Source organism: Peromyscus eremicus, chromosome 5 (genome assembly GCF_949786415.1).
Source record: "Peromyscus eremicus chromosome 5, PerEre_H2_v1, whole genome shotgun sequence".
NCBI classification, from domain to species: domain Eukaryota; kingdom Metazoa; phylum Chordata; class Mammalia; order Rodentia; family Cricetidae; genus Peromyscus; species Peromyscus eremicus.
In genome coordinates, this window is record NC_081420.1 from 125,873,381 (window position 1) to 125,898,265 (window position 24,885).

The 24,885-nt window shown below is 43.2% G+C and overlaps 2 protein-coding genes and 1 non-coding gene across 3 annotated transcripts in view; 1 reads left to right on the forward strand and 2 right to left on the reverse strand.

Annotated features, from left to right (window-relative positions):
- The window catches only part of LOC131911158 (rho GTPase-activating protein 10-like), a 72,743-nt gene extending 71,650 nt beyond the window's left edge, over window positions 1-1,093 (reverse strand). The window contains 1 exon segment of the mRNA XM_059263095.1: window positions 832-1,093. Within this exon segment, the coding sequence (XP_059119078.1) occupies window positions 832-1,093 (262 nt within the window).
- LOC131911979 (protein arginine N-methyltransferase 9-like) lies at window positions 1,034-19,237 on the forward strand. Its single transcript, XM_059264449.1, has 7 exons — window positions 1,034-1,280; window positions 5,961-6,109; window positions 9,750-9,986; window positions 11,595-11,762; window positions 14,529-14,631; window positions 17,131-17,237; window positions 18,847-19,237. The coding sequence occupies exons 1-7, from the start codon at window positions 1,092-1,094 to the stop codon at window positions 19,109-19,111; spliced, it is 1,218 nt and encodes a 405-aa protein (XP_059120432.1). The 5' UTR covers window positions 1,034-1,091; the 3' UTR covers window positions 19,112-19,237.
- Window positions 15,073-15,236, reverse strand: LOC131912156 (U1 spliceosomal RNA). The gene has a single exon (XR_009379562.1). It is a non-coding gene; the product is annotated as a U1 spliceosomal RNA (small nuclear RNA).
- Window positions 19,238-24,885: the final 5,648 nt, after the last annotated feature.

The following is a 24,885-nucleotide window of genomic DNA, read 5'->3' on the forward strand; positions in this document are numbered from 1 at the left end:
TCTAACATCGACTGTGCATCAGAGGGCGTACATCAGCAGGCCTCCTTCCCTGGGTCAGGCCTCTCTGAAAACAGTCTATAACCATTGGTGCACTTCACTGATCTCCTGAGCACGTCTCAATCCTGTCAAATTGATAATTAGGATTAACCATCACAATGAAGCCATTTTAACACTTACAACTAGCTAGAAATTTATTTCAAACAGTGCTCCCAAATGCCCGGGGAGTATAATAACCACCTGATATTTATTTTACATTCCCTCGGGAAAGAAGGGGAGGGGAGGGGAGGGGGGAGGACAGGAGAAGAAGGAATTTCCTCAGGAGGACACTGAAGAAGGCCTGGGCCCAGCACTTCTCAGCCAGACTTAATTAAGGCAGGATATAATGGTTAGAGTTAGGAAATGTTGAAACCAACAACAAGAGATAATGCGGACTGCAAAAAGCGATTGAACTTTACAGAACACTGGTCAGGAAGACGAATCCAGAGCTGACTAAGAAGCACATGAAAGAGTAGATGGAGAGAGTAAACCAAGAAGCAAAAGGAGGTGACAGAACACAGTGCCCCGGAGTCGACCAGCTGCCCCTCTAATGCAAATCTGAAAAGTCTGGAACTAGCCTATTAAATGTGGTCACTTCTTCTATCCCAGGTCTAGAATGAAACGCTGAACACAGAGTAGGTGCTCACTGTTGTTGTTGTTGTTGTTGATGATGATGATGAAGTGACAGAGGGGCTGGAGAGATGGCTCAGTGAGGACTCAGGGAGAGAGGACGAACCCGTCGGTTTCAGCCCGCCCTATCAACCTGACCGCAAGGCCAAGACTCTCACAGCTCACGGTCTCCAGGGCGCTGGGGTGGGGGGTGGGGCTTCCCCCGAGCGAGCGCCGGCGTGGCGTCATCACTGTGCGCCGCCTCGCGTTGCGTGCGCAGCTCCGCCCGAGCCTGAGAAGGCGGAGCTCCCTTCTGTGTAGGGCCGAGCGCGCTTTCCTCCTGCGCCTCCTGGGGCTGCCTTGGGTCCCAGGGAAGCGAGACGTCGAGGGTCTCTGTTCCCGGAGGAGGGCATCTTCCTCGAGGGCTTCCGAGCGGAGACTCAGCCATGCCGAACTCGAGGCCCAGACCCCGCCGCGGCGCCGGGGGTGGCGCAGGGGCGGCCGGCCGGGACCGGCTGGTGGCGCGGTCCTTGCAGAGCGCTGAGCACTGTCTGGGCGCCCAGGACTTCGGCACTGCCTATGCCCATTACCTGCTGGTGCTCAGCCTGGCGCCGGAGCTCAAAGACGACGTGAAGGTGAGGCCTTCCTTCCCGGAGTGCCTGTCAAACCTTGCGATCTTAACAGTGACAACAGGGTGGTGTGTGTGTGTGTGTGTGTGTGTGTGTGTGTGTCAGAGACAGAGACTAAGAAACTTCGAGCATCTGACTACTATGGGAGTCGATTCCCTACTGGGCTCTCCTGCAGCCAGGTTTTAGTAACAAGTCAAAAGTCGTCTCACATCTGTTTCAGAATTTCTGCCTCACTTAAGGTTCCAAAGGCTCTTTAAATGCTAATAAGACTGGATAGTCCTTTCTCTCCTCCAGTATCTAATCTAATTAGCCCTGCCTTGGAGGCTTTGTATTATCCAGTGTAGAAGGAATACTGATAAATTGTGCAATCCTAAAGGAATCTTTATTTGAGGATCCATCTTATGTGCAACAGTTACCCTGTTGAACTACTGTACATTTTCGTGTATTAGAATCTCAGTGTCAAAAAGCAATGTAATTGCACATTCAGTTTAAGCTGTGGACGATCTTGCTTTGTTTAGCCCAGAATTTCTCAACCTGACACTGTTGACATTTTGCACAAGACAGTCCTGTGTCTTCCTTCATGTTTAGCAGCATGGTCTGTCCTCTGCCCACTAGATGTCAGTAGCATTAGGCTTTTGTAATTCACAGAAATTTCAGGACCTGTTGGTTTACCTCAGAATATGATAGCATTCTGGGTAGTTTGCTCCTGTGTGTAGACAGCAGTAGAATCAACACATTTTTTCTTTGTGCAGTTCTAGCTGCTGCTTCTGTGAATGGACAAGATAAATAGTGGGTGTTGAAAGTACACATAAAATTTGGCTGTGAGTGTAGATCATTGGAGGAGTGCTTGTGTTGGTAAAATTCTTATCCAGGGGAAGACATAAGCCAATATCTGCCCTTCTCCCTAAGATCCCAACAACAAACCGAGGTCTCTGGGGAACTAGTGAGTTCATTGGACTTACTTACAGAGCATAGATGAGGGGTTACTTATTGGACGTGGGTGCTCCCCTCACAAAAGGCTACACTGGAAAGCCTTTACCCAGCAGGGATGATAGCCTTCTCATAGCTCATTGCTGGACTCCCCGCCACCTTCCACTGTCTTCCTTGGTTTATACACTCTATACCAGAGGTTCTCAACCTGTGGGTTGTGGTCCCTTTGGGGTTCAAATGACCCCTTCATAAGGGTCACAGATCAGATATCTGCATATCAGATAATTTACATTATGATTCATAGCAATAGCAAAAGTAGTTATGAAGTAGCAACAAAAATAATTGTATGGTTGGGGTCATCACAACATGAGGACCTGTATTAAAGGGTTGCAGCACTAGGAAAGTTGAGAACTATAGCTCTAGACTCTACTTGAAGCCATGCAGTTAGAGCAGTGTCGCATACAACAGGTGGTATGAACCGCAGGATACTCAGTGAGGGTCTCATGACCCAGCCCGCCTTTCTAGGAGAGATGTAAACAGTCAACAAGTCCGTCTGGTAGGATCTTTGCAAGCGGACACAGCTAAACTCCCCTCCAAGATGGCAGTTGTTTGGCTTGGAGGATAGGCCTGTACAACAGCTTGCCATGAATGGCCCTGAGTGTGATGCTCTGGGTTGCACTCCCAGCACAGAAAAAAATAAATGTAAAATTTGACTGTATGGCTGGAGACATAGCTCAGTTGGTGGATTTGTGCTCAGCACGTGTGAGGTCTAAACCTAGTGCAGCAGCACACATCTGTAATCCCAGCACTTGGGAGGTAGAGGCAGGAGAATCAGAAGTTCCAGGTTAGCTTCAACTACATGAATGAGTTTGAGGTTGTGTGTGATTCATCCTCATTTTCTATTAAAAACAAACTGGTGATGGCCAACACTCAGTAGGACTCAGTAACTGGCTTGTTTTGTATGAAACGAAGTTCGTATTTCTCCAGCAATGGCGTAAGAGTGAAAGTAAATTACAAAAATAGAGAAAGGTAAAAGCCGAGAGGCAAAAGGCAGACAAGTTAATTTAAAGTTAAGAAAAGCTGGAAAGAAACAAGCCAAGCTAAAGCCAGGCATTCATAATTAAGAATAAACCTCCATATGTGATTTATTTGGACTGGGTGGCAGGCCCCCAAATGGACAAAGAGTAAGAAAACAAATAACATTAAACCACTTATGTTTTAAAAATTTTAAATTTAATATATATATGAATATTTGCCTGTATATATGTATATGTGCCACGTGTGTGCAGTAAAAGGGACCAATATCGGCTCAGGACACCCCAAGACCAAGTTCTCAGCGCGAAGGAGATTTATTTGCCCCAGAGGGACAAAGGGTGGGGAACAAGAGACAAAGACAGGAGACAGAAGACAGGGAGAGGGGAGGGGACCAGGGAGAGGGAGGGGATTTATCCCAAGGGGAACATAGGACTGCCTCTGGATAGAGAGGAGACAGACGTGGCCCAGAGGCAAAAGGTGGTTTATAAAGGTAAAGGGGAGACCCTGTGTTAGGATGAGGTGTTTAGTTTTAATTGGACATGTTCATTAGGTGAGCCAAAGGGGGCTTTTGATTGCTGGACTTCAATACTTTGATAGCTGGACCTTGATAGTCAGCCTCAGGAGGAGGAAGTGGCCAAATAAGGGAACAGACCTTGGTGACTAGTTTCAGGAATGTAATCTAACAGTTTTTAGCAAGGCAGAGGGAACGGGGAGAAGGGCAAGGCCTGCCAGAGCCATGTGTGCCAGGCCCAGGCTGGCCAGAGTCTCTTCATTTGGATATTAACTCTTAGGTGTAAAGTTTATTATCTTGAGAAGTGGAATGTCTGGGCCTGCCTTCTTTGCATAGTGCAATATCATGGAAAACAGATGCAGGAAGAGGAGACTGAGCTCGGTTGCAGTGAGAGGCAATTGCTGCATTCCACCAACTGACCAAGGGTCAGGCTAGGCTGTAGCAGTAGAGATTGTCCGGAAGTGGCAGATTAAAGATAGTGGAGTTAGGATGTTTTGTGATAAAACTTGGGGGACACAACGTATGTCTACTTGCCCCAGATAGGGATCCCATGACAGACCAAAATATGGATACCATTAAAGTCCAACTTAGTGAACCATTGAGTTTATTGGGGTTACTTACAGGGACAGAAATAACTTAAAGACAGCTGTGTCATCCAAGCCCATCCCACCGTGGATGACAGCTCACAAAGCTGGAAACTGGAACACTCTGCACAACCTGTTGGCAGCCCACCAGACTCGAGAGCATCCTTTGCAAGTGACTCTGCTCTAAACCTGCTGGTTTCTGCTTGTTCCAGGCAGTTGGTGTGATCTCAAGAGTCTCCTTATAAGGAGACTTTACAAGGCTTGTCTGAGTGACGCTCAGCACTATTATTGTTTATAATCATAACAATATTATGTAATTTTGTTATATTGGGGTGTAGTGAACCTGGTCCTTTTCAGGGACTTCCTGAAGCTATCTTGAGTTGTTTATCTTCTGTTTTTTTTTTTTTTTTTTTTTTTTTTTTGGTTTTTCGAGACAGGGTTTCTCTGTAGTTTTGCGCCTTTCCTGGAACTAACTTTGTAGACCAGGCTGGCCTCGAACTCACAGAGATCCGCCTGCCTCTGCCTCCCGAGTGCTGGGATTAAAGGCATGCGCCACCACCGCCCAGCTATCTTCTGTTTTTAAGGAGCTTTTCTGCAGGATGGAATGTTTTAGTCTCAGAGGAAACTTATACAACAGGATAGCAGTAAATAGTGACTTTGTGGTTTGAGACTGAATGATATCTTTATAGCCTGTGAAGGGAATGTGGTGGGGCAGTTGAGAACATTTTGAACTTTTTAAAGATTGTTAAATTTCTGCCTACAGGATTCTGTGAGGATAGCAGCAAAATTCACGTTCATCATTGAGTATTAGTTCTAGTTCTTTGCTCATTGATTGATGAGATGACTGGAGATCCAGTGCCTGACTGGTAGAGACAGCCAGAGTCTGAGGGCCAGAAAACAAGGTCTTGAGTAGACATATACATGTTGCATCATTAACACATATGCGACAGTGCACTGTACACTAGGGCTGAGTAAGAGGGCCAGGGACACTCCTGATGCACAGCTACTGCAAATCACAGACAGGAGAGAGGCAGCTAAGAGCAGATGTTTACAGAAAGATCGTACTGCCTAATTCTACATAATATATATATATATAATATATATATATATATTTGCATGTGCTTATATGGTGTCTTAGTCACTGTTCTTATAAAAGAAAGCATTTAATGGGGGTCTTGCTTACAGTTCAGAAGTGCAGTCCACGGTCGTCATGGTGGGGGAGCCTGGCAGCATGCATGGCACTGGAGCAGTAACTTAGAGCTACATCCTGATCTGCAAGAAGGGAGTGAAGGAAGGGGTGTGGGAGAGACAGACAGACAGACACTGGTCTGGACTTGGGCTTTTGAAACCTCAAAGCCCACCCGCAGTGACATGCTTTTTCCAACAAGGCCACACCTCCTAATCCTCAAACAAGTGCCATTTGTTGGGGACTAAGCATTCAAATATATGAGCCTATGGGGCCGTTCTTATTCAAACCACCACATTTGGCAAACAGTCTTTCTAAAAATTAGCAATTTCAGGTCATCATTCATTTCTGCTATAGTTCCATTTGCTGGACTCTTCAGCTAGAGTTGTGTGTTCTTCATTCTTGTTTACTAATTTGTACTTTTTTTCTTGTTTGTAAAGGAAACTTTTCAGTATACACTTTTCAAGTGGGCTGAAGAGCTTGATGCACTCAGTCGAATACAAGACTTACTTGGTTGCTATGAGCAGGCCTTGGAACTATTTCCTGATGATGAAGTGATTTGCAATAGTATGGGAGAGCATCTCTTCAGGTTTGTAGTGACTTAACTATTACTTGTTGAAGATTATTCTTTATCAGTCCAAAGCAAGTATAAATTATGCATTAACTTACTTTGTTTGGTTTGAGATGGAGTCTTACCACCAGCTCAGTCTGGGCTAGAATTTGTGGGCTTACGTGATGTCTCAGCCAGATACTACATGTATACACCACTATGCCTGTAGATAGAATAATTTAAATAGGGAAAGTTTATTGTACATAATTAACCATAACAGGATCGGAGGAGTGAGTGATTAGTTAGTAATAAGGAGAACTCAAAAGAATATAGGAATAGTAAAGATGGTATGTAATCTGGCAATTTAAAATTAGATTTATTTTGTGTGTGCACATGTGGGTATGTGTGCATTTGTACATGTGTGTGGGTAATGTCCCATGATTTGCATGTGGATGTCAGAGGACAACTTTTGGGAGTTGGTTCTCTCCTTCTGCCATGTAGGCCTTGGGGACTGAACTAAGGTGTTCAGGCTTAGTGGCAGGAACCCTTACCTGCTGAGCCATCTTGCAGGGCCGTGGCAGTTTTACAGTATATTATTTAAGAGTCATACCTCTGGGACTGAGGAACTGTCGAAGGGAGAGGTTTCTTTACTGGACTCAGATCCAGTCCTTGTTTGAAAAGGCACAGCTGTGGTTCACAGGATGCCTTGCCAGAAAACTGGTGCATCTGTTCTTTAGAACTTGCTAGAATTTTTCCTTTTGGGGTGCCAGAGAAAGCCTAATGGGGAAGTATAAATTTGGAGCGTACTGTTAATGAAACTCCGCTGGGTGGAGTCCTAGGTAAGCTGCCATCACTGCTGCTGGCGCCATGCCCTGGGATGCTGTTTCCTCCCATGCACACAGGGAGCCCTGAGGACAGGGGACCAGAACACTTCCCTTCTGCGGTGTTTCCTGCACCTTGTACTGACTGGTGGCTGTTAAAGGCCAGATATGCTTTCACATTGCAGGCGAAGTGGGTGCGTTTGGTAGTAAGTCAGGAACTGGTTGTCTTTAGTTAGTTTGATTGGAAAGCAACACTAGCAGAAGGAAAGGGAATACAGGGCAAGTCGGAAAGAATCCAAGAGCAGTCTTCTTCGGTTCCTTTCTGAAGTCACAGTGTACATTCCCACCTCCGCAGTGAGTCACGTGCTTGCAGGCTGGGGAGCTCTAGTACACAGGATTGTTTTTTTTTTTACTTTTATTTTTTATTTTATTATTTTTTTTATGGGAGATAACAAGCCGAATGCCGTTATTGAAGGAGGAGGAGGTCTTAAATACAGGCTTACAGCACAATGGGAGAACCCCAGAGTGCAGAAGTTCGCTACAGATGTTTTTTAATCTTGCATCTAAGCTGTTAACACCCATTATGCGGGATACACAGACAAAGAACTTCCCTTAAGCATTCAGGAGGGTGGAACCCAGCAGGGAATTAGCATAGGGAGGATATCAAGGTCAAGGTCAGCAAGCAAGGCAAAAGTTACCCAAAATTGGGGCCAGGGTCCTACAGGTCCCCGTTTTACTAAAAAATGAGCTTCTGACTTAGGTTGGGTGGGACGTCAGCAGGTCACCTTACCCATCATGGAGATGCCTGCCCAGGCTACACAGGCGCTCTGTCTTAGGTTGGTGAGCGCCCCCCAGGCATTACCCGTCTCTGAATACTCATTATCATACAGGCTCAATCGTGTGTGAGCTGCAGAGTTAACTGCTGCCAAAGATCTCAAAGTGGCGCTGGGCTTGCAATCTGGTACACAGGGTTTTTATTGGAGGTTGCATACTTAGTCTCCACCTCCCTGTGGTGCATACCCAGACTCTAGACTCCCAGACTAAAAGCCATATGCAGCATAAGTCACATTGCTTATATAAACATGGAGGCACATTGGATCCCTCATTATCAGTTAAAACAGTGAAAACCCTCATCAGTCTAAGTACCCACGTGACAGTCAAAGGTCAGCCTTGGAAGTAGTTTCTCAAAGGGCACCCATCAGGCCTGCCATGTGAACTCTGTGCACACCAACATACCATACACATTCCTGAGAAATTACAGGACTACAATGAAAAGTTAGCATTGCGTGTGAATTTGGAAGTTGTAAAGTAATGGGGGAAAGAGCATGGTTCTGCCAAATTGGCAAGTTGCAATTTCAGATTTAAGAATTTGATAAATGAACCTCATTTTATATTCCTTCTAGATGTTCTCATGCATTTCTGCACCATTGTCTTCTCTCATATCATTGATGTTGTTAGTAATGAGCTGAAAAGTGCCTTAGTGCCCACAGAATTTCTCTTAAATATATCTAGAGTCTATTAGCCAGTGATAATTATTTTAGTTAGATTTTCTATTGCTGTGAAGAGACACCATGACAAAGTCAGCTCTTATAAGAAAACATTTAGTTGGGGCTGGCTTACAACAGGTTCAGTCCACTGTCATCATGGTGGGACACGGCAGTGTACAGGCAGACGTGGCGGTGCTGGAGCTGAGAGTCCTACATCTTGATCGGCAGGCAAGAGGAAGTGAACTGAGACACTGGGCATGGCTTAAGCATATATGAGACCTTAAGTCCACTGCCACAGTGACACTCTTCCTCCAACAAGGCCACACCTACTCTAACAAAGCCACACCTCCTAGTAGTGCTACTCCCTATGAACTTATGGGGGCCAGTTACATTCAAACCAGCACAATAATCAACCTAGTAGTTTTGTCTCCTACTCCCAAGGGCTGTGCAGGGCCAGGGCTGTGGAGAAGGGAGTGTGTACAATCTCTGCGGTTCTGATAAAGTAAATGAATTCAGCAGTAGTCTTCCTTGTTACACATCTTGGTTCAGCATGGTGAGGCTTGTTCACATTAATACCATGTGTTTTCTTCTGTGATGTGTTGTTCTGTGCAGTCTCAGAATATAAACAAGATACCTCTCCCTTCGGGGTAACAAAGAAGTAACGTATACTGACCTTAAGTATTTTAATTTTAAAACATGAGTGCCTACAATCTAACCAGCATCTCCCTTTTGTTACTTGTCCCATTTGTCTTAGCCATGCCTAGAATGATAGTCACGATGAAGCTTCTCTAGAATGGATGGTGACTAACGGTGCTTGGGAAGAAACGAGTGAGAATTCTACTTGTTCTGATCTGTTGAATGTGTGCTCCGTAAATTCCTGATTCATGACAGCTGTGTAGAGAATTTGATAGTAGTAGAAATCCATGTCTGCTCAAGTGAGAGCTCATAGGGTGAACAAAGTAGAGACCAGTTTGGATGCTGCTGAAGTCCGATGGGATGTGAGAAGTGTCTAGTCATGGGCAGTGCAGTCAGCCTATGATTAACTGTTTTAAACAGTGATGAGGAGGTTTTCACCACAGTTTGAGAAGCAGCATTCAGATGACTTAATAGTATTTCCCCTTTGTCTTTTATTTTTTATCTGCTCATATTCAATTCAGAACAAGTTAATGCCTTTGATGCCTCATTTCCACACACAGGCCCTCTGAGATGCCTAGGTAGAGATTCATAAAAGAAGTCAGGAGAGTGCCATACTCACAGAAGGAGAAAGTTTTGCCTGGAGGTAGACTGCTCTAGGATCTGGGGTAGTGAGTGAACAGAGGCACTGTAATTGACCATGTAGAGGTGAATGTATTCTTTCATATCTTCCCCTAGAATGGGCTTTCGAGATGAGGCAGCTGGGTATTTTCATAAAGCAGTGAAGCTCAACCCTGATTTCAGTGATGCAAAGGAGAACTTTTACCATGTTACAAACTGGTTGGTGGAGCGCTGGCACTTCATCATGCTTAATGACGCCAAGAGGAACAGGGTTTATAATGCAGCCATCCAGAAGGCCGTGTGCTTGGGCTCCAAAAGTGTTCTGGATATTGGCACAGGAACTGGAATACTGAGGTTTGTTGTAATTATTCTTTCTTTATTATATTTACATGACAGAACAGTTTTGTTAGAGAGCAAAATTGTAACATTGGTATATAAAAATGGCAATTGTTTTTTCATAATTGTTAGAGTTATTCATGTAACTATTCTTTTTTATTTTTTGAGACAGGGTTTCTCTGTGTAACAGTCCTGGCTGTCCTAGAACTAACTTTGTAGACCAGGCTGGCCTCCAACTCACAGAGATCTCCCTGTCTCTGCCTCCTGAGTGCTGGGATTAAAGGCACATGCCACCACCGCCCAGCTTGATGCAACTGTTAGTATTGTACTTTTTACTATGATTTTACTTATCAAAAGTTCAAGAAAACTAAGAAAAACTTGGGGTTATTGAAATTCTGAATAATGAATTTTAGAGTATTTTTTTATATTAACATTTTGGTGGAATCTAGAAAGCCTTTGAGCAAACTTCTTGCCAGTTGTGTCTTAATTGTATGGATACTGAGCTGGGTGTGGTAGTACATGCCTTTAATCCCAGAACTTGGGAGGTAGAGGCAGGAGGATTTCTGTGACTTTGAGGCCAGCTTGGTCTACACGGTGAGTTGCAGGACAGCCAATGCAATGTAGAGAGACCCTGTCTCAAAAGAGCAAAAAGCAAAACAAAACAAAATGTGTGGATGCCATTTTTTATTGAATGGTTTGTTTTTAAACAAGTATGCTAGTTCATTCTTTTTATTTATTATTATGATGATGCTTATTACTATTTTTCTTTTTTTGAGACAGGGTTTCTCTTTGTATTCCTGGCTTTCCTTGAACTCCCTCTGTAGACCAGGCTGGCCTTGAACTCACATAGATCTGCCAGCATCTGCCTCCTGAGTGCTGAAATTAAAGACATGCGCCGCCATGCCCAGCTTCATTTATGATTATTTTTTTTTAATCTTGATTTTTTTTTTTTTTTTTAGACCTTTTTGAGATAGTGTCTCACTATGTATCTTTGGTTGTCCTAGAACTTGCTATGTAGCTGGCCTTGAACTCACAGAGATTCACCTGCCTCTGCCTCCTGGGTGCTGGGATTAAAGATATGCTCCACAGGGGGCTGGAGATGGCTCAGAGGTTAAGAGCACTGGCTGCTCTTCCAAAGGTCCTGCGTTCAATTCCCAACAACCACATGGTGGCTCAGAACCATCTATAATGAGATCTGGTGCCCTCTTCTGGCCTAGAGGCAAATATGCAGGCAGAACACTGTATACATGATAAATAAATAAGTCTTTTAAAGAAAGATGTGCTCCATCACCGCCTGGCCTAATTAGATTATTATTAATCTGTGTGTACGTGTGGTGTATTTTGTGTGTACATGTGCATGTGCAAGCCTGTGCACCACAGTGTGCATGTGCAAGCCAGAAGTTAACTCTCAGGAGTCAATTTTCTCCTTCCACTGTGGTTTCAGGGATTGAACTTGAGTTGTCAGACTTGAGTGGCAGATGTTTTACCCATTGAGCCATCTTGCTGGCCCTAATCTTTAATGCAGAAGAAATGATGGTTGTATTGAGGAAGGGAAGGAAGACCTCGTGTTTGGAGTGATAACTGTAGACGTTGGAAGTATTCACGGTGGGTTTTCTTCTCTTGCAGCATGTTTGCTAGACAAGCTGGTGCGCACTCCGTGTACGCCTGTGAATTGTCCAGGACCATGTATGCGCTCGCCTGTGACATCGTGGCGGCAAACAAGATGGAGACTGGGATTCAGCTCCTCCACATGAAGTCACTTGATATAGAGATTCCAAAACACATTCCTGAAAGGTGTGTTTATAACTCACCAAAACATTAAGATGCATTTCTAGCTTCTTATGTTAAAAAAAGTATTAACATCCTCGTTTTGTGGTACGGTTATCAGCCAGTTTAATAAGATACAGGATTTTATAATAACATACTTTTTAAAAAGTATCTAAAGAACTCAAGAAAAATTGATACTGAGGAAGTTAGCAAAAACCCTTCTTTAACACATCACATAAACTCATGCTTTTTTGTCCATAAAAGTGGGTAGACTTCCTGTAGGTCAGCAGTGTTAAGTAACTGTTTAAAGTGTAAACAGTTCACACTGAGCAGACATCCCATTTTCATCACTATCCTTGATTAAAATGAAAGTGTAGAAGTGCCAGTTGACAGAGTGTTTTCCTGTGGCCTTCAGATACTGTACGTGCAGTCTGAGAAGCCTTAGGTTTTCATCTGCGTCTCACTGTGGGCAGGAGAGCAATGGAAGATTAGAACTAGAAGGGATTTGAACGTCATCTGTCCCATCATTTTAAAGCTTTCCTTTTTAAAAAAATGGTTCAAGACAGGGTTTCTCTGTGAAACAGTCCTGGCTGTCCTAGAACTCACTCATTAGACCAGGCTGGCCTTGAACTCACAGTCACAGAGATCCACCACCCGGCTGAACTTTCCCTTTCATAATGTAACACTTGTGATGTAACTGCCCGTGCTGTCTGTCTTTTGGCTTACTTAAATGTAGTCTACATGTAAAGAAGTTTTTGGTACTCTATTGTTATTTGAACTCTGATTTTTAAGACTTCTTCTAGTTTTAGTAATGTGTGCATGGTACTTACACTTGTCAGTGGTCTTTGTTAGAGAAGAAGTGTATCAGATTGTCAATGCAGGTGTATACTCATTTTAGACAAAACAGAAACGTTGTCCTAAGTTGTCTTAGGAGCCTAAGGTCACAGAATTTAAACAACAGGCACATAATTTTTCAGGTAGGGTTCCTCCTGGCTGCAGTTGGCTACCTGTTCTTTGTGTCCTCGTGTGACCTTTCCTGTGTGTGACTTAATGCAAGTGTTGGTTCTTTCAGTAGGACACCAGTCCTGCTGGATTAGGACCTCATGTTGGTGACTTCATTTAACCTTAATTGCCTCCTAAGGGCTCTGTCTCCAAGTATACGATTAGGGCTTCCACATAAGATTTGGACTGGCATGAAGCTAAGGTTACTGTAATATGTATTTTTCTCACAGAGTGCTTTTGAAGCAGGTGAAATAGATATTTCAATTCAGACTCTTACTTGTTCACTTTGACCATAAGCAGATTTCTGGACTAAGTTGTAGGACTAGACGATTTGAGGTACTTTTCATATTCTAAGTGTATGCAGTTATAAATATTGAATGTTTTCTGTCTGTAGGTATAGTTGGGTCTAGGTACTGTGGAGGATACCCAAGTCATCCCTACCTCTCAGATGCCTCCACATCTGGAGAGGAGCATAAGGGCCATTTATGACATTTTTGTACATCTTTAGATACAGAAGTGAACAGTGCCAGCAGTGAAAGCTAGAGAAGTTCAGAGAAGGGGAAACCTTCTTTCTGAGAAAGAGTGAATGACTGAGGAAAGGAGCGGACCTCTGGGGTAGGTTTGTGAAGACTGGAGAAGGGGTAGGAGAGGCTCTGAGAAAGAATGAATGACTGAGGAAAGGAGCGGACCTCTGGGGTAGGTTTGTGAAGACTGGAGAAGGGGTAGGAGAGGCGCAGTCAGATACGTGTAATGTGGACGGTCAAGATGGAATTTTGGGAGGGAAGGTTCTTGTCAGCATTAAATGTTATTTGCATATCAAATCATGACTGGCAAGGTGGCTCACTGGGTAAAGACATTTGTTGCCAAGCCTCATGACCTGAGTTCAGTCCCTCAAATCCACAAGGTAGAAGGAGAGAACCATCTCAGACATCCACACGTGCATTATGGTACACCTGTACCCACAGAAATAGTGTGTACATGTATTCACACACAAGGTAGAAGGAGAGAACCATCTCAGACATCCACATGTGCATTATGGTACACCCGTACCCACAGAAAGAGTGTGTACATGTATTCACACACAAAACAAACATGTTTAAAAAAAAAAAAGACAGCTCAAAAAGAAAATTCATTCCTGGTGGGGTGGTGCATGCCTTTAATCCCAGTACTTGGGAGGCAGAGGCAGGAGGATCTCTGAGTTTGAGGCCAGCTTGGTCTACAGTATGAGTTCCAGGACAGCCAGGGATACGCAGAGAAACCCTGTCTCCAGAAAACAAAAACAAAACAAAAACTCATTTTGAGAAGGGTCATTGATGGTAGAGAATCTGGATGTATTCCCTCCCTGATTTGCTTTTGCTTTTTTAGTGCAGGGTTTCAAGTAGCCCAGGCTAGCTTCAAACCCACGACATAGTCAAAGATTATCCTTTTGTCTCCACATCCCAAGTTCTGGCTGGGAGAAAAACATTTGTCTGGAGTGTTAGAAGCTCAGTGTTTGATGTTAAGGAAGGGACTAGTAAAGATGTGGGTACCGGTTACTCTTAAGGACATAGGCAGTGAATGAGAGTCTGAGAAGGCAACCCCTTTACACCTAGAGCAAGGAAAGGGAGCTGATGTAGAAGAGAGGAGCCCAAGGGACACCAGGATTCGGGGGAAGATACTAAAATAAAATGTATCAGAAAAGTTCACATAGGGATTTTCTATAACATGTTTGCCTTTTTCTCTTGTCTTGACAGCTTTATAGAAATAGCATGTCATTTTACTTACATGTATCTTTAAAACATCATTCTATAGAGTGTCCCTAGTTGTAACAGAAACTGTGGATGCAGGTGTGTTTGGAGAAGGAATTGTGGAGAGTTTAATTCATGCATGGGAGCATTTACTTCTGCAACCAAAGGTAAGCTACGTGAAAACACTCAAATCTGATTAAGAATTTATTATTTCAAGAGGCCCAAGAATGTTCGCAAGACTGGAAATATATCAGAATATGTCTGTGTACCTGAAAAGAAACCAGAGAAAGCATTCAACAGCAGTGTAACACAGTGCGCACCATGTATACCAGTGAGGTACAGCAGTGTAACACAGTGCGCACCGCGTGTACCAGTGAGGTATATCAGTGTAACACAGTGCGCACCTCGTGCACCAGTGAGGTACAGCGGTGTAACACAGTGCGCACCTCGTGCACCAGTGAGGTACGGCGGTGTAACACAGTGCGCACCGCGTGTACCAGTGAGGTTTACAGATAAGAGTTCAATGAGAAGGGAGTCATATGAATGAAGTTATTTGTGGAGGGACTGACTAAAATTCTTTTTTTTTTTTTTTTTTTTTTTTTTTTTCTAAGGGGAGAGCGCGAACGCAGTCCCCCACTACCACAAATTATGCAGTCGAGTTTCCCGCATTTGGGGAAATCACAGGGGTCAGCACATCCGGAGTGCAATGGATAAGCCTCGCCCTGGGAAAACCACCTTCGTGATCATGGTATCTCCCCTGCCAGGTAAGTATTGACTAAAATTCTTGAGTGTAGTTGTTGGAGAGGGAAGTACTTTGAATCTTACAGTGTTAATGCTTGGAATTTTGGCAAATCTCTAGAAAAGAGGGTAGTAATACTAGCTCGGTAATATTTTAAGGTACTCAGTGAGTTAAGGCTACTAGACAGAACACTGAACTCCTCTGCTATAGCCCATGTGCCGTATGTATAGTACAGTTCGTTCACTGTATACATTGGCTGTATCAGGGGACTTGAATAAAATCCACTGTTTATAGAAGATGATATGTATTTAACATGGAACAGCAGTTTATTTTTCAAATAGATAATGACCTTGATGTTTTTCTTTTTTCTTGAACTTGGTGCCTCACACATGGCCAGTGTTCTCTACTGCTGAGCTCTATGTCATCTGCTTTTTTTTCTCCTGTTTTTTGAATATGTATTTACTTTTCTGTTGGAATGTTTTGCCAGTGTGTGCCTGTCGAGTGTGTGAGTGCCTATCGAGTGTGTGTGCCTGTTGAGTGTGTATGTGCCTGTGGAGTGTGTGTGCCTTTTGAGTGTGTGTGTGTGCCTGTCGAGTGTGTGTGTACCTATTGAGTGTGTGTGCCTGTTGAGTGTGTGTGTACCTGTGGGAATTGTGTGCGCCTGTTGAGTGTGTATGCGCCTGTTGAGTGTGTGTGTGTGCACCTGTTGAGTGTGTGTGTGCCTGTGGGATGTGTGTGCACCTGTTGAGTGTGTGTGTGCCTGTGGGATGTGTGTGTGCCTGTTGAGTGTGTGTGTGCCTGTGGGATGTGTGCATGCCTGTTGAGTGTGTGTGTGTGTGCCTGTGGGATGTGTGCATGCCTGTTGAGTGTGTGTGTGCCTGTGGGATGTGTGTGTGCGCCTGTTGAGTTCGTGTGTGCCTGTGGGATGTGTGTGTGCCTGTTGAGTATGTGTGTGTGCCTGTGGGATGTGTGTGTGCCTGTTGAGTGTGTGTGTGCCTGTGGGATGTGTGCACGCCTGTTGAGTGTGTGTGTGTGTGCCTGTGGGATGTGTGCATGCCTGTTGAGTGTGTGTGTGCCTGTGGGATGTGTGTGTGCGCCTGTTGAGTTCGTGTGTGCCTGTGGGATGTGTGTGTGCCTGTTGAGTGTGTGTGTGTGCCTGTGGGATGTGTGTGTGCCTGTTGAGTGTGTGTGTGCCTGTGGGATGTGTGTGTGCCTCTTGAGTGTGTGTGTGCCTGTTGAGTGTGTGTGCGCCTGTTGAGTGTGTGTGCGCCTGTGGGATGTGTGTGTGTGCTTGTCACATGTGTGCAGTGCTTGTGGAGGTCAGAAGGCATTGCATCCTGTGGGCCTGGAGCTAGAGATGGTTGTGAGCTGCTTGTGGTGCTGGGAATTGAACCTTGGTCCTCTGCAAAAGCAGCCAGTGCTCTTAACCTCTGAGTCATCTCTCCAGTCCCTCCATTTTTGTTTTTGTTTTGTTTTCAAGACAGAATTTTTCTATGGAGCCTGGCAGTCCTGGAGCTCTACCTATAGACCAGGCTGGCCTTGATTGCAGAGATCTGCCTGCCTCTGCCTCCCTAGTGCTCGGATTAAAGACATGTGCCACAATCACTGGGCTCTTTTTTTTTTTTTTTCATTAAATTGTATCCTGAACTGATACAGTTTTACACCTCTCTACCTCTTTGTACTTGTATTCTAAACATTAAATAACATATATATTTATATATACACACACAAAACAGTGAAAATACTTTTTAAAGGAAAAATTCCTTAGCCTGCACACACACACACACACACACACACACACACACACACACACACACGAAGTCTCTCTCTCTCTCTCTGTCTCTGTCTCTGTCTCTGTCTCTCTCTCTCTCTCTCTCTCTTTCTCTTATTTGTACATGGAATGATGTGACTTTTGTTATATTTTCAGACCAAAGGAGAAAAGCGAAACTGTGGACAGTATGGGAAAGTTATCCCAGCAAGTGCTGTTATATTTGGGATGGCAGTAGAGTGTGCAGAGATCCGAAGACACCACAGGTGAGTGGCTAGAGGAACACTCCAAGCCGGGCAGTGGTGGTGCACGCCTTTAGTTCAGCACTGAGGGAGTGCGGGTGCTGGCAGAGGCAGGTGGATCTTTGATTTCGAGCCCAGGAGCTTACAGAGCAAGTTCAGTACAGCCGGGGCTACACAGAGAAACCCTGACTCAGAAAGCCTCCCTCTAACCCCCCCCCAATAAAAACCCCTAAAACTACTACTTCAAGGCTTAGTGCGTGTTTATAATGTTTAGTCTTACTTCTTTTAAGAAGAACTCCAGGATTAAACCCAGCTCGCTCGCCCTTCCTTCCTTCCTTCCTTCCTTCCTTCCTTCCTTCCTTCCTTCCTTCCTTTCTTTTTTTTTTTGTTTTTTTCGAGACAGGGTTTCTCTGTGTAGCTTTGCGCCTTTTCCTGGAACTCGCTTTGGAGACTACGCTGGCCTCAAACTCACAGAGATCCGCCTGCCTCTGCCTCCCAAGTGCTGGGATTAAAGGCGTGCGCCACCACTGCCTGGCCCAGCTTTTTCTAAATGGAAATTGTTTTCATACAGCTCACTGTCGTTTAACTGTGTGAGAAGTTTGTATAGAAAAATACTAAGTTCAGATTGATTTCAATTGAAGGATTCAAGTAAGGATTTCCAGTGTGAAGATAAATTTTAGTATTGGTTTTCTTAGTAAGTTCATTAATGCAGTGATTGGGCAGAATGGAATTTTAATCATTCAAAGATGTCTCCTTCTTGTATAAAGGTAACATAAAGATATTTTAGGTAGTGTTGATGAATAAAGGAAAGAAATAAAAATCACCCTGAACTGATTAGCAGACCATAGCTACTGCTCATCTTTGCTGTGAATTGTTCATTAATCTTTGTTCATGTTACAGGGCAATAGTAAAAATGGTTAGAGGTTGGTAGGCACAAGGATACCAGACAGACAGACAGACAGACCCCAGCTACCAAGTTGTTTGAAGGGAGATGTACTGGTTGACTGTCAACTCTATGTCTATAAATGCCTCGGTGTGTCAATTTAATTCATTAAAGAACACCAATAGATACAGTCATGTGAGACAGTGTCCTCAGTCACCCTGGCTGTTGACTGCTCCTATTGTGGGGGTGTGGCATGTAGTGTGGTTTTGATTTCATTGCTTTGGTGATCACTGATGCTCTTATGCTGTTTGGTTGTCCTCTTGGGTGAAGTTTCGGTGTTTGTTCATTTTTGTTTGTCTTCTGTTAACCTGCTGGAATTCAGGTGTACATTTCAATATGAATCGTTGGTTGAATATGTGTTCTAAACATTTTCCTTTTTAAAGTTTTTCAGTTTTTATTTATGCACGTGTGTTTGTGTGACTGTCTGCCATGTGTATGGGGTGTCTGTAGGACATAAGAGTGTGTTATATCCCCTGGGGCTGGGGTTACAGGTGGTGTGTGCTGGGAGTCAGACTGGGAGTCAGGACCTCTGCAAGAACAGCAACCATCTCTCAGTCCTACAAAGTTGTTCATTTTAGTATAGACTTCATCATTTTATATTTATATTTTCTCAACTGTTAGATAATGATTTTGATAATTAAAAAAAAAACAACCCATCTTTTACCTCTCCTTTTCTTACACTCTTACCAGAGTGGGCACTACGGACATTGCTGGTGTCCATTTGCCAGCAAATGTGAAATTTCAGAGCCCAGCCTACTCTGCTGTAGATAGTGGAGAAGCAGTTGAACCATATACAACTGAGAAGATGAGTCGGATCCCTGGAGGGTATTTGCCTCTGACAGAGTGCTTTGAAATTATGAAAGTGGATTTCAACAGTCTTCAGGTAAAACAAATCAAGAAGTTAATTCTTTGTCTCCTCTCCACCCCCCATCCCAGACATGGTTTCTCTGTTTAGCAGTCCTGGCTGACCTGGAACTCACTTTGTAGATTAGGCTGGCCTAGAAATCATAGAAATCCGCCTGCCTCTGTGGTGTGCCACCATGCCCGGCCCTTAATTCTTACTTTTAAGAATTTTAAGAATTTCCTAAATTGTTTCATGTAATGTATGAAGTCTTACCTTTTTTTTTCCTTTTGAAGTGTTACTTTTTGTTTTGTTTTTGTTTTTGTTTTTGTTTTTTTCAAAACATGCTTTCTCTGTGCAGACCTGTCCTGGAACTCCTGCTGTAGACCAGGCTGGCCTCGAACTCAGAGATCCACCTGCCTCTGCCTCCGCCTCCTGAGTGGGTGCTGGGTTAAGGGTGTACGCCATCACCAGTACTGCCCAGCTGTGTCTTACTGTTTGAATGTACATGAAGTTCTACTTAAGAAGAAATGATTAGCAGCAAATTAAAATTCCCGTTTGAAAAATTCTTTTCAAATGCATGGGAAAAGCTCTCTAGAGTTTGTTGAGAGTCTGTGCTGTGCTGTGTGCTTTACATGAACATTCACTGTGACAGTAGAAGTAAGATAATGTGTGCTGTTTAGATGAAACTGTTTGCAGTAATAAATTCTGCCATGTTATTATGTATGTAAGTGCAGAGGCAAAAGTTCCAGCCTAGATCATTATTTTTCTCTTTGTCATGGTATTTTCTCAAATAAATGGTTTTCCTTAAAATGAGCGATAATCTAAACCCAATAATCTAAATTTCAAATTAAAGTTGTTAGGGCAGTGTTTCTCAACCTGTGGGTCACGACCCTTTGGAGAGGTGTTGAACGACCCTTTCACAGGGGTCACCTGAGACCATCAGAAAACACAGATATTTACATTACGATTCATAACAGTAGCAAAATTACAGTTAAGATGTAGCAACGAAAACAATTTTATGGATGGGAGTCACCACAACGTAAGGAACTGTATTAAAGGGTTGCCGCATTCGTAAAGTTGAGAACCATTGTGTTAGGGTAATGGCATATCCCATTTCACCAAGGGCTGAAGGACTCCTGAGACAGAGACATTTAGGTCTTTTGTTTTGGGGATGCTAGGGATTGGCCCTAGAACCTGGCGCATGCTAGACAAGCCTCTGTACTGCCGAGCTACACTTCCTGCTCAGGGGTTGCCTTTTAAAGCCAGAACAGGCCTGAGGAAGGCCGCAGGTGGAGCGCCCTAGTTTGTGTGTGCGTGTGTTGGGGATGATAGGAAGATGTGTGTAAAGTGCCCGAAGAGAACTGTAAAATACATCCCTTCCTACTGTCTTGAAGAAAGAATGGTGTTCATGACATGTGTTCTAGGTTGCGCCTTTGTGAGGTGGGGTGGGAGAAGACTGAAGGAAGGGTGCTTCAGCATGAATTTTGAAAATGGAGTCGAAGCTTCCCCTTTAATTCCCCTTTTCTCGAGGGTGGTGTGCAGCTGTTTTAAGTTTGGTTTTGTGACGTCGAGAGTCCTGGGTTCTAAGGTCGTTTCTGACCAGACACAGTGGTCCAGGGAGTAGTGGGAGTGTGGCTGTTAAGTACCCCACAGCTGTTCTTTTACTTACTTAAATAGTTTTTATTTGATTTTTTTCCTTACACACACAAACCTGTGAAGGTTTTAGCTTTAAAAACAGTGTCTGTGTCTTTAACACTTTGAAGGAGGACAGAACAGAAATGCAAAGGCCCCAGTGTCACCTTCTGAAATGTCTCTTCCTGTATCACTTGTTTGAAGTGTGTGTTCCGGGCTTGCTCTTCTCTCCATATGTGTGCGTGTGCTCGTGAATACTTTTCCCGAATAAAATGACCCCGTTTTTTGCTGCATGTTTTTGTCTTCCGGCACTACATCACTGGTGTGTTTTTGTCAGTAGTGTGTGTATGTGTCTGCTGTATGTTTAGCAGATGTGTGATAGTCTGTGATTCCCTAACTGGGCAGGGCGAGACTGGTGGTGATATATTGTGAACCCTAATAAAATTGACTGAGGATCAGAGGACAGAACAAGCTACTAGATTAAACATAGAGAGCCAGGCAATGGTGGCACACACCTTTAATTCTAGCACTCGTGTAGGACGAATTGCTAAACTGTCTTATTAATAAAAAATCTGAAGCCAGATATTGGGGTAAAAACCTGGGAGATCAGAGTAATAGGAAAAGCCACAGACAATCTCACCTCACTGACACCTCAGTCTCCAAAGAGACCTACTTCCTGTATACCCACGCCTATATGCCTTTCTGTTCTGCCATCTCATTTCCTCTCTCGGCCCAGCTATATCACTTCCTCTTCCTGCCCAGCTCTGTCACTTCCTGTCTGTCTGTACAGACCTCTAAACCTTTATGGTAAGTGCTAGGATTAAAGGTATGTACCACCAAGCCTGGCTCTATTCCCAGTGTGACCTTGAACTCACAGAGATCCAGATGGATCTCTGCCTCCTGAGTGATAGGATTAAAGGCGTGTGCTACCATTGACTGACCTCTATGTTTACTATAGTGGCTGGCTTTTTCCTCTGATCCTCAGATAAACTTTATTAGGGTGCACAATATATTGGGGACACAATACATCAAAACACACTCAGGAGGCAGAGATCCATCTGAATCTCTGTGAGTTCAAAGCCACCCTGGACTACATGACATTGACTCAGTCTAGGAGAGAAACAGAACCAGGCAGTGATGGCACACACCTTTAATCCCAGTACTGGGAAGCACACACAGCCTTTAATGGGTGGGCGGAGAAAGGTCTATAAGGCGTGAGGAGACAGGAACTAAAGGCTTTTTGGCTGGGGTTCTTTCAGCTGAGGACGCAGAGGCAAACAGTCAGAGGATTCGTGGAATTATCGAGGTAAGGTTGGCTGTGGCTTGCTCTGCTTCTCTGATCTTTCAGCTTTCACCCCAATATCTGGCTCAGGGTTTTTTGTTTTAAGAACATTTAAGATTCAAACAACAAAGACTGTGAACTTTGAGAATCGGTTTCAGGTATGACATTGAGGGAAATACATATTCAATTTATAAAACCTTCTCATTCTCTTTTATCATTTGAATTTTTTGGCTCCTTACTAGTTTCCTAAACTCTGTTTTCTTACCCATTTTATAGCACCTTCTGGCCCCCATGATATCTGACTCCAAAATCATTTTCAAGACTGTGACAAAACAAATTCCTCTTGAAGGCACTCAGTTCATGGTATACACATGTGCTTCTGTGTGTGTGAGTGCAGGTGTGCATGTGTGGAGGTCAGAGGATCAGCTCTGGGAAGTCAGCTCTCCTTCCAGCTTAGGAACCAGGGTCTCTTGTTTCTGCTGCTGTGCTGCACAGTGGAGGCTAGCTGGCTGGCAAGCTTCCAGGCAATTCTGTGTCCACCTCCCATCTTGCCATAGATGCCATTCAGGTGGGTTACAGAGAGGGAACTCAGGTGGTCGGGTTTCCTGGTTATTGCTCCACCTGCTGAGCCGTCTTCCACAGCCCAGTTTACGGCCTTTATTATGGCAGAGAGTAGATTAAACAAGACGTGTACCTGCAGTTGAAACTGTTCTGAGGTCCAGACTTGCATATCCAAGTGCATTATTTGACAGGCTCACCCGCACGTCCTCCATTAAACATCCCTGTCAGAACTTGAGGGACTCAACTTGGGGTGTTAGCAGTTTACACCGCAGATTAGAATTGGTCTTAAAGGTTAATGGCACTTTCAAACTACGCTTGAAGCTCACAGCTAAGAGAATACTAAGTGAATTAAGTACTCCAAGGAACACTAAGTGAGGAAATTATATTTATATTATGATTGCTATACCTAAATTTAGGTGGACATATTTTAAATAACAAAAAACTGAACAAATGAGAAATACTTAATGTCATATCGTAAGAGTCTTAAATAACTATATGGACTATAATAAGAAAGCCAACAGAAGTTTAGTGAACAAAATAACCCTCCAGACACGTTTGGACACATTATTTAACTAAAATATTTTCCACACTCAAAAGCGGGGGGTCATGTACATGGTATGTCATAACTCTTCTAAAATAATAAAGATTTGCTTTCACAGTGCCTACTTATAATAATTCTCAACCAGTTAAAAGATTTCAATGGAGGGTCCTCCCACAAGGAATGTTGAATAGCCCAACTCTGTGCCAATATTTTGTACAACAGCCATTGGAAGTGATACGTAAAAAATTTCCTAAATCTATAATTTATCATTATATGGATGATATTTTACTAGCTGACTCAAATGCAGATACTTTAGAAAGAATGTTTGAAGAGGTAAAGAAAATTTTGCTTTGCTGGGGATTACAAATTGCTCCTGAAAAGATACAAGGAGGAGATTCTATTAATTATTTAGGATATAAAATAGAGCTACAAAAAATTAGACCCCAAAAGGTGCAAATTAGGAAAGATAGACTACAGACTCTTAATGACTTTCAAAGATTATTTGGAGATATTTCGCATCTACGAACTACTGTTGGGGTAAAAAATGACGAACTGCATAATTTGTTCAAAACCTTAGAAGGTGACAAGGACTTAAACAGTCCAAGAGAGTTATCACCTGAAGCTGAGAAAGAATTGGCCTTGGTAGAAAAGAAAGTACATGAAGGGCACGTGGATCGTATCGATCCAAAGCTGGATTGCATTTTGGTTATTTTACCTTCTAGGCATTCTCCTACAGGAATATTAATGCAGAGGGAAGATATTATATTAGAATGGATATTTTTACCAAATAAACCAAACAAAAAATTAAAAACTTATGTGGAAAAAATCTCTGACTTGATTTGGAAAGGAAAATTGAGACTTTGTCAATTAGCAGGAATAGAACCAGCAGAAATTGTTGTACCTTTAACTAAGGAGGGCATTGAAAAATTATGGATAGAAAGTGAACCTTGGCAAAGAGCTTGCAGTAATTTTTTGGGAGAAATTAACAGCAAATATCCCAAAAGCGATAGAATTGATCTTATAAAGAGAGCTGATTGGATCTTGCCTTGAATTGTACGGGAAAAGCCCATATCTGGAGTTCGTACATTTTATACAGATGCCAACAAACAAGGAAAGGCAGGTTACAAATCAGAAAATTTAAGTAAAGTGGTTCAAAGTCCTTATAATTCAGTTCAAAAATCAGAATTGTATGCTATTCTGTTGGTATTAATGGATTTTTCAGAACCTCTCAACATAGTAACTGACTCTCAGTATGCTGAAAGAGTAGTATTACATATTGAGACTGCAGAATTTATCCCTGACGCTTCAGAATTAACTTCACTATTTATTCAATTACAAGATACAATCAGGAAAAGGAGTCATCCTTTATATATAACTCACATTCGATCCCATACTGGTCTGCCAGGCCCTCTAGCACAAGGCAATGATGAAATTGATAAGTTATTAATAGGAAATGTGCTGGAGGCCTCAGAATTTCATAAAAAACATCATGTCAATAGTAAAGGTTTAAAAAAGGATTTTTCCATAACCTGGCAACAAGCCAAAGAAATAGTAAAGAAATGTCCTACTTGTTCCTTCTACAATCAAACGCCATTACCAGCAGGATGTAACCCAAAGGGTACTCAAAGGAATGAAATCTGGCAGATGGACGTGTTTCACTTTGCAGAATTTGGAAAACTGAAATATGTACACCACGCTATCGATACTTATTCAGGATTTCAGTGGGCAACTGCTTTGAGTTCTGAAAAAGCTGTATACACTGTATACATTTATTTAAAAAAAAGGAATAATCATATCATACATATCTAGAAAAACGTTTCTCTGTTAGTGACCAAAGTCAAGTAATTTTCCATAGATTTGCTGAAGTAA

Excerpts from the sequence above, each read along its gene's own strand:
- LOC131911979 (XM_059264449.1), top strand. The coding sequence starts at position 1,092 with ATGCCGAACTCGAGGCCCAGACCCCGCCGCGGCGCCGGGGGTGGCGCA. Across the intron at positions 14,632-17,130 it reads ATTTACTTCTGCAACCAAAG|ACCAAAGGAGAAAAGCGAAA; the intron begins GTAAGCTACGTG and ends TTATATTTTCAG. Across the intron at positions 17,238-18,846 it reads GAGATCCGAAGACACCACAG|AGTGGGCACTACGGACATTG; the intron begins GTGAGTGGCTAG and ends CACTCTTACCAG.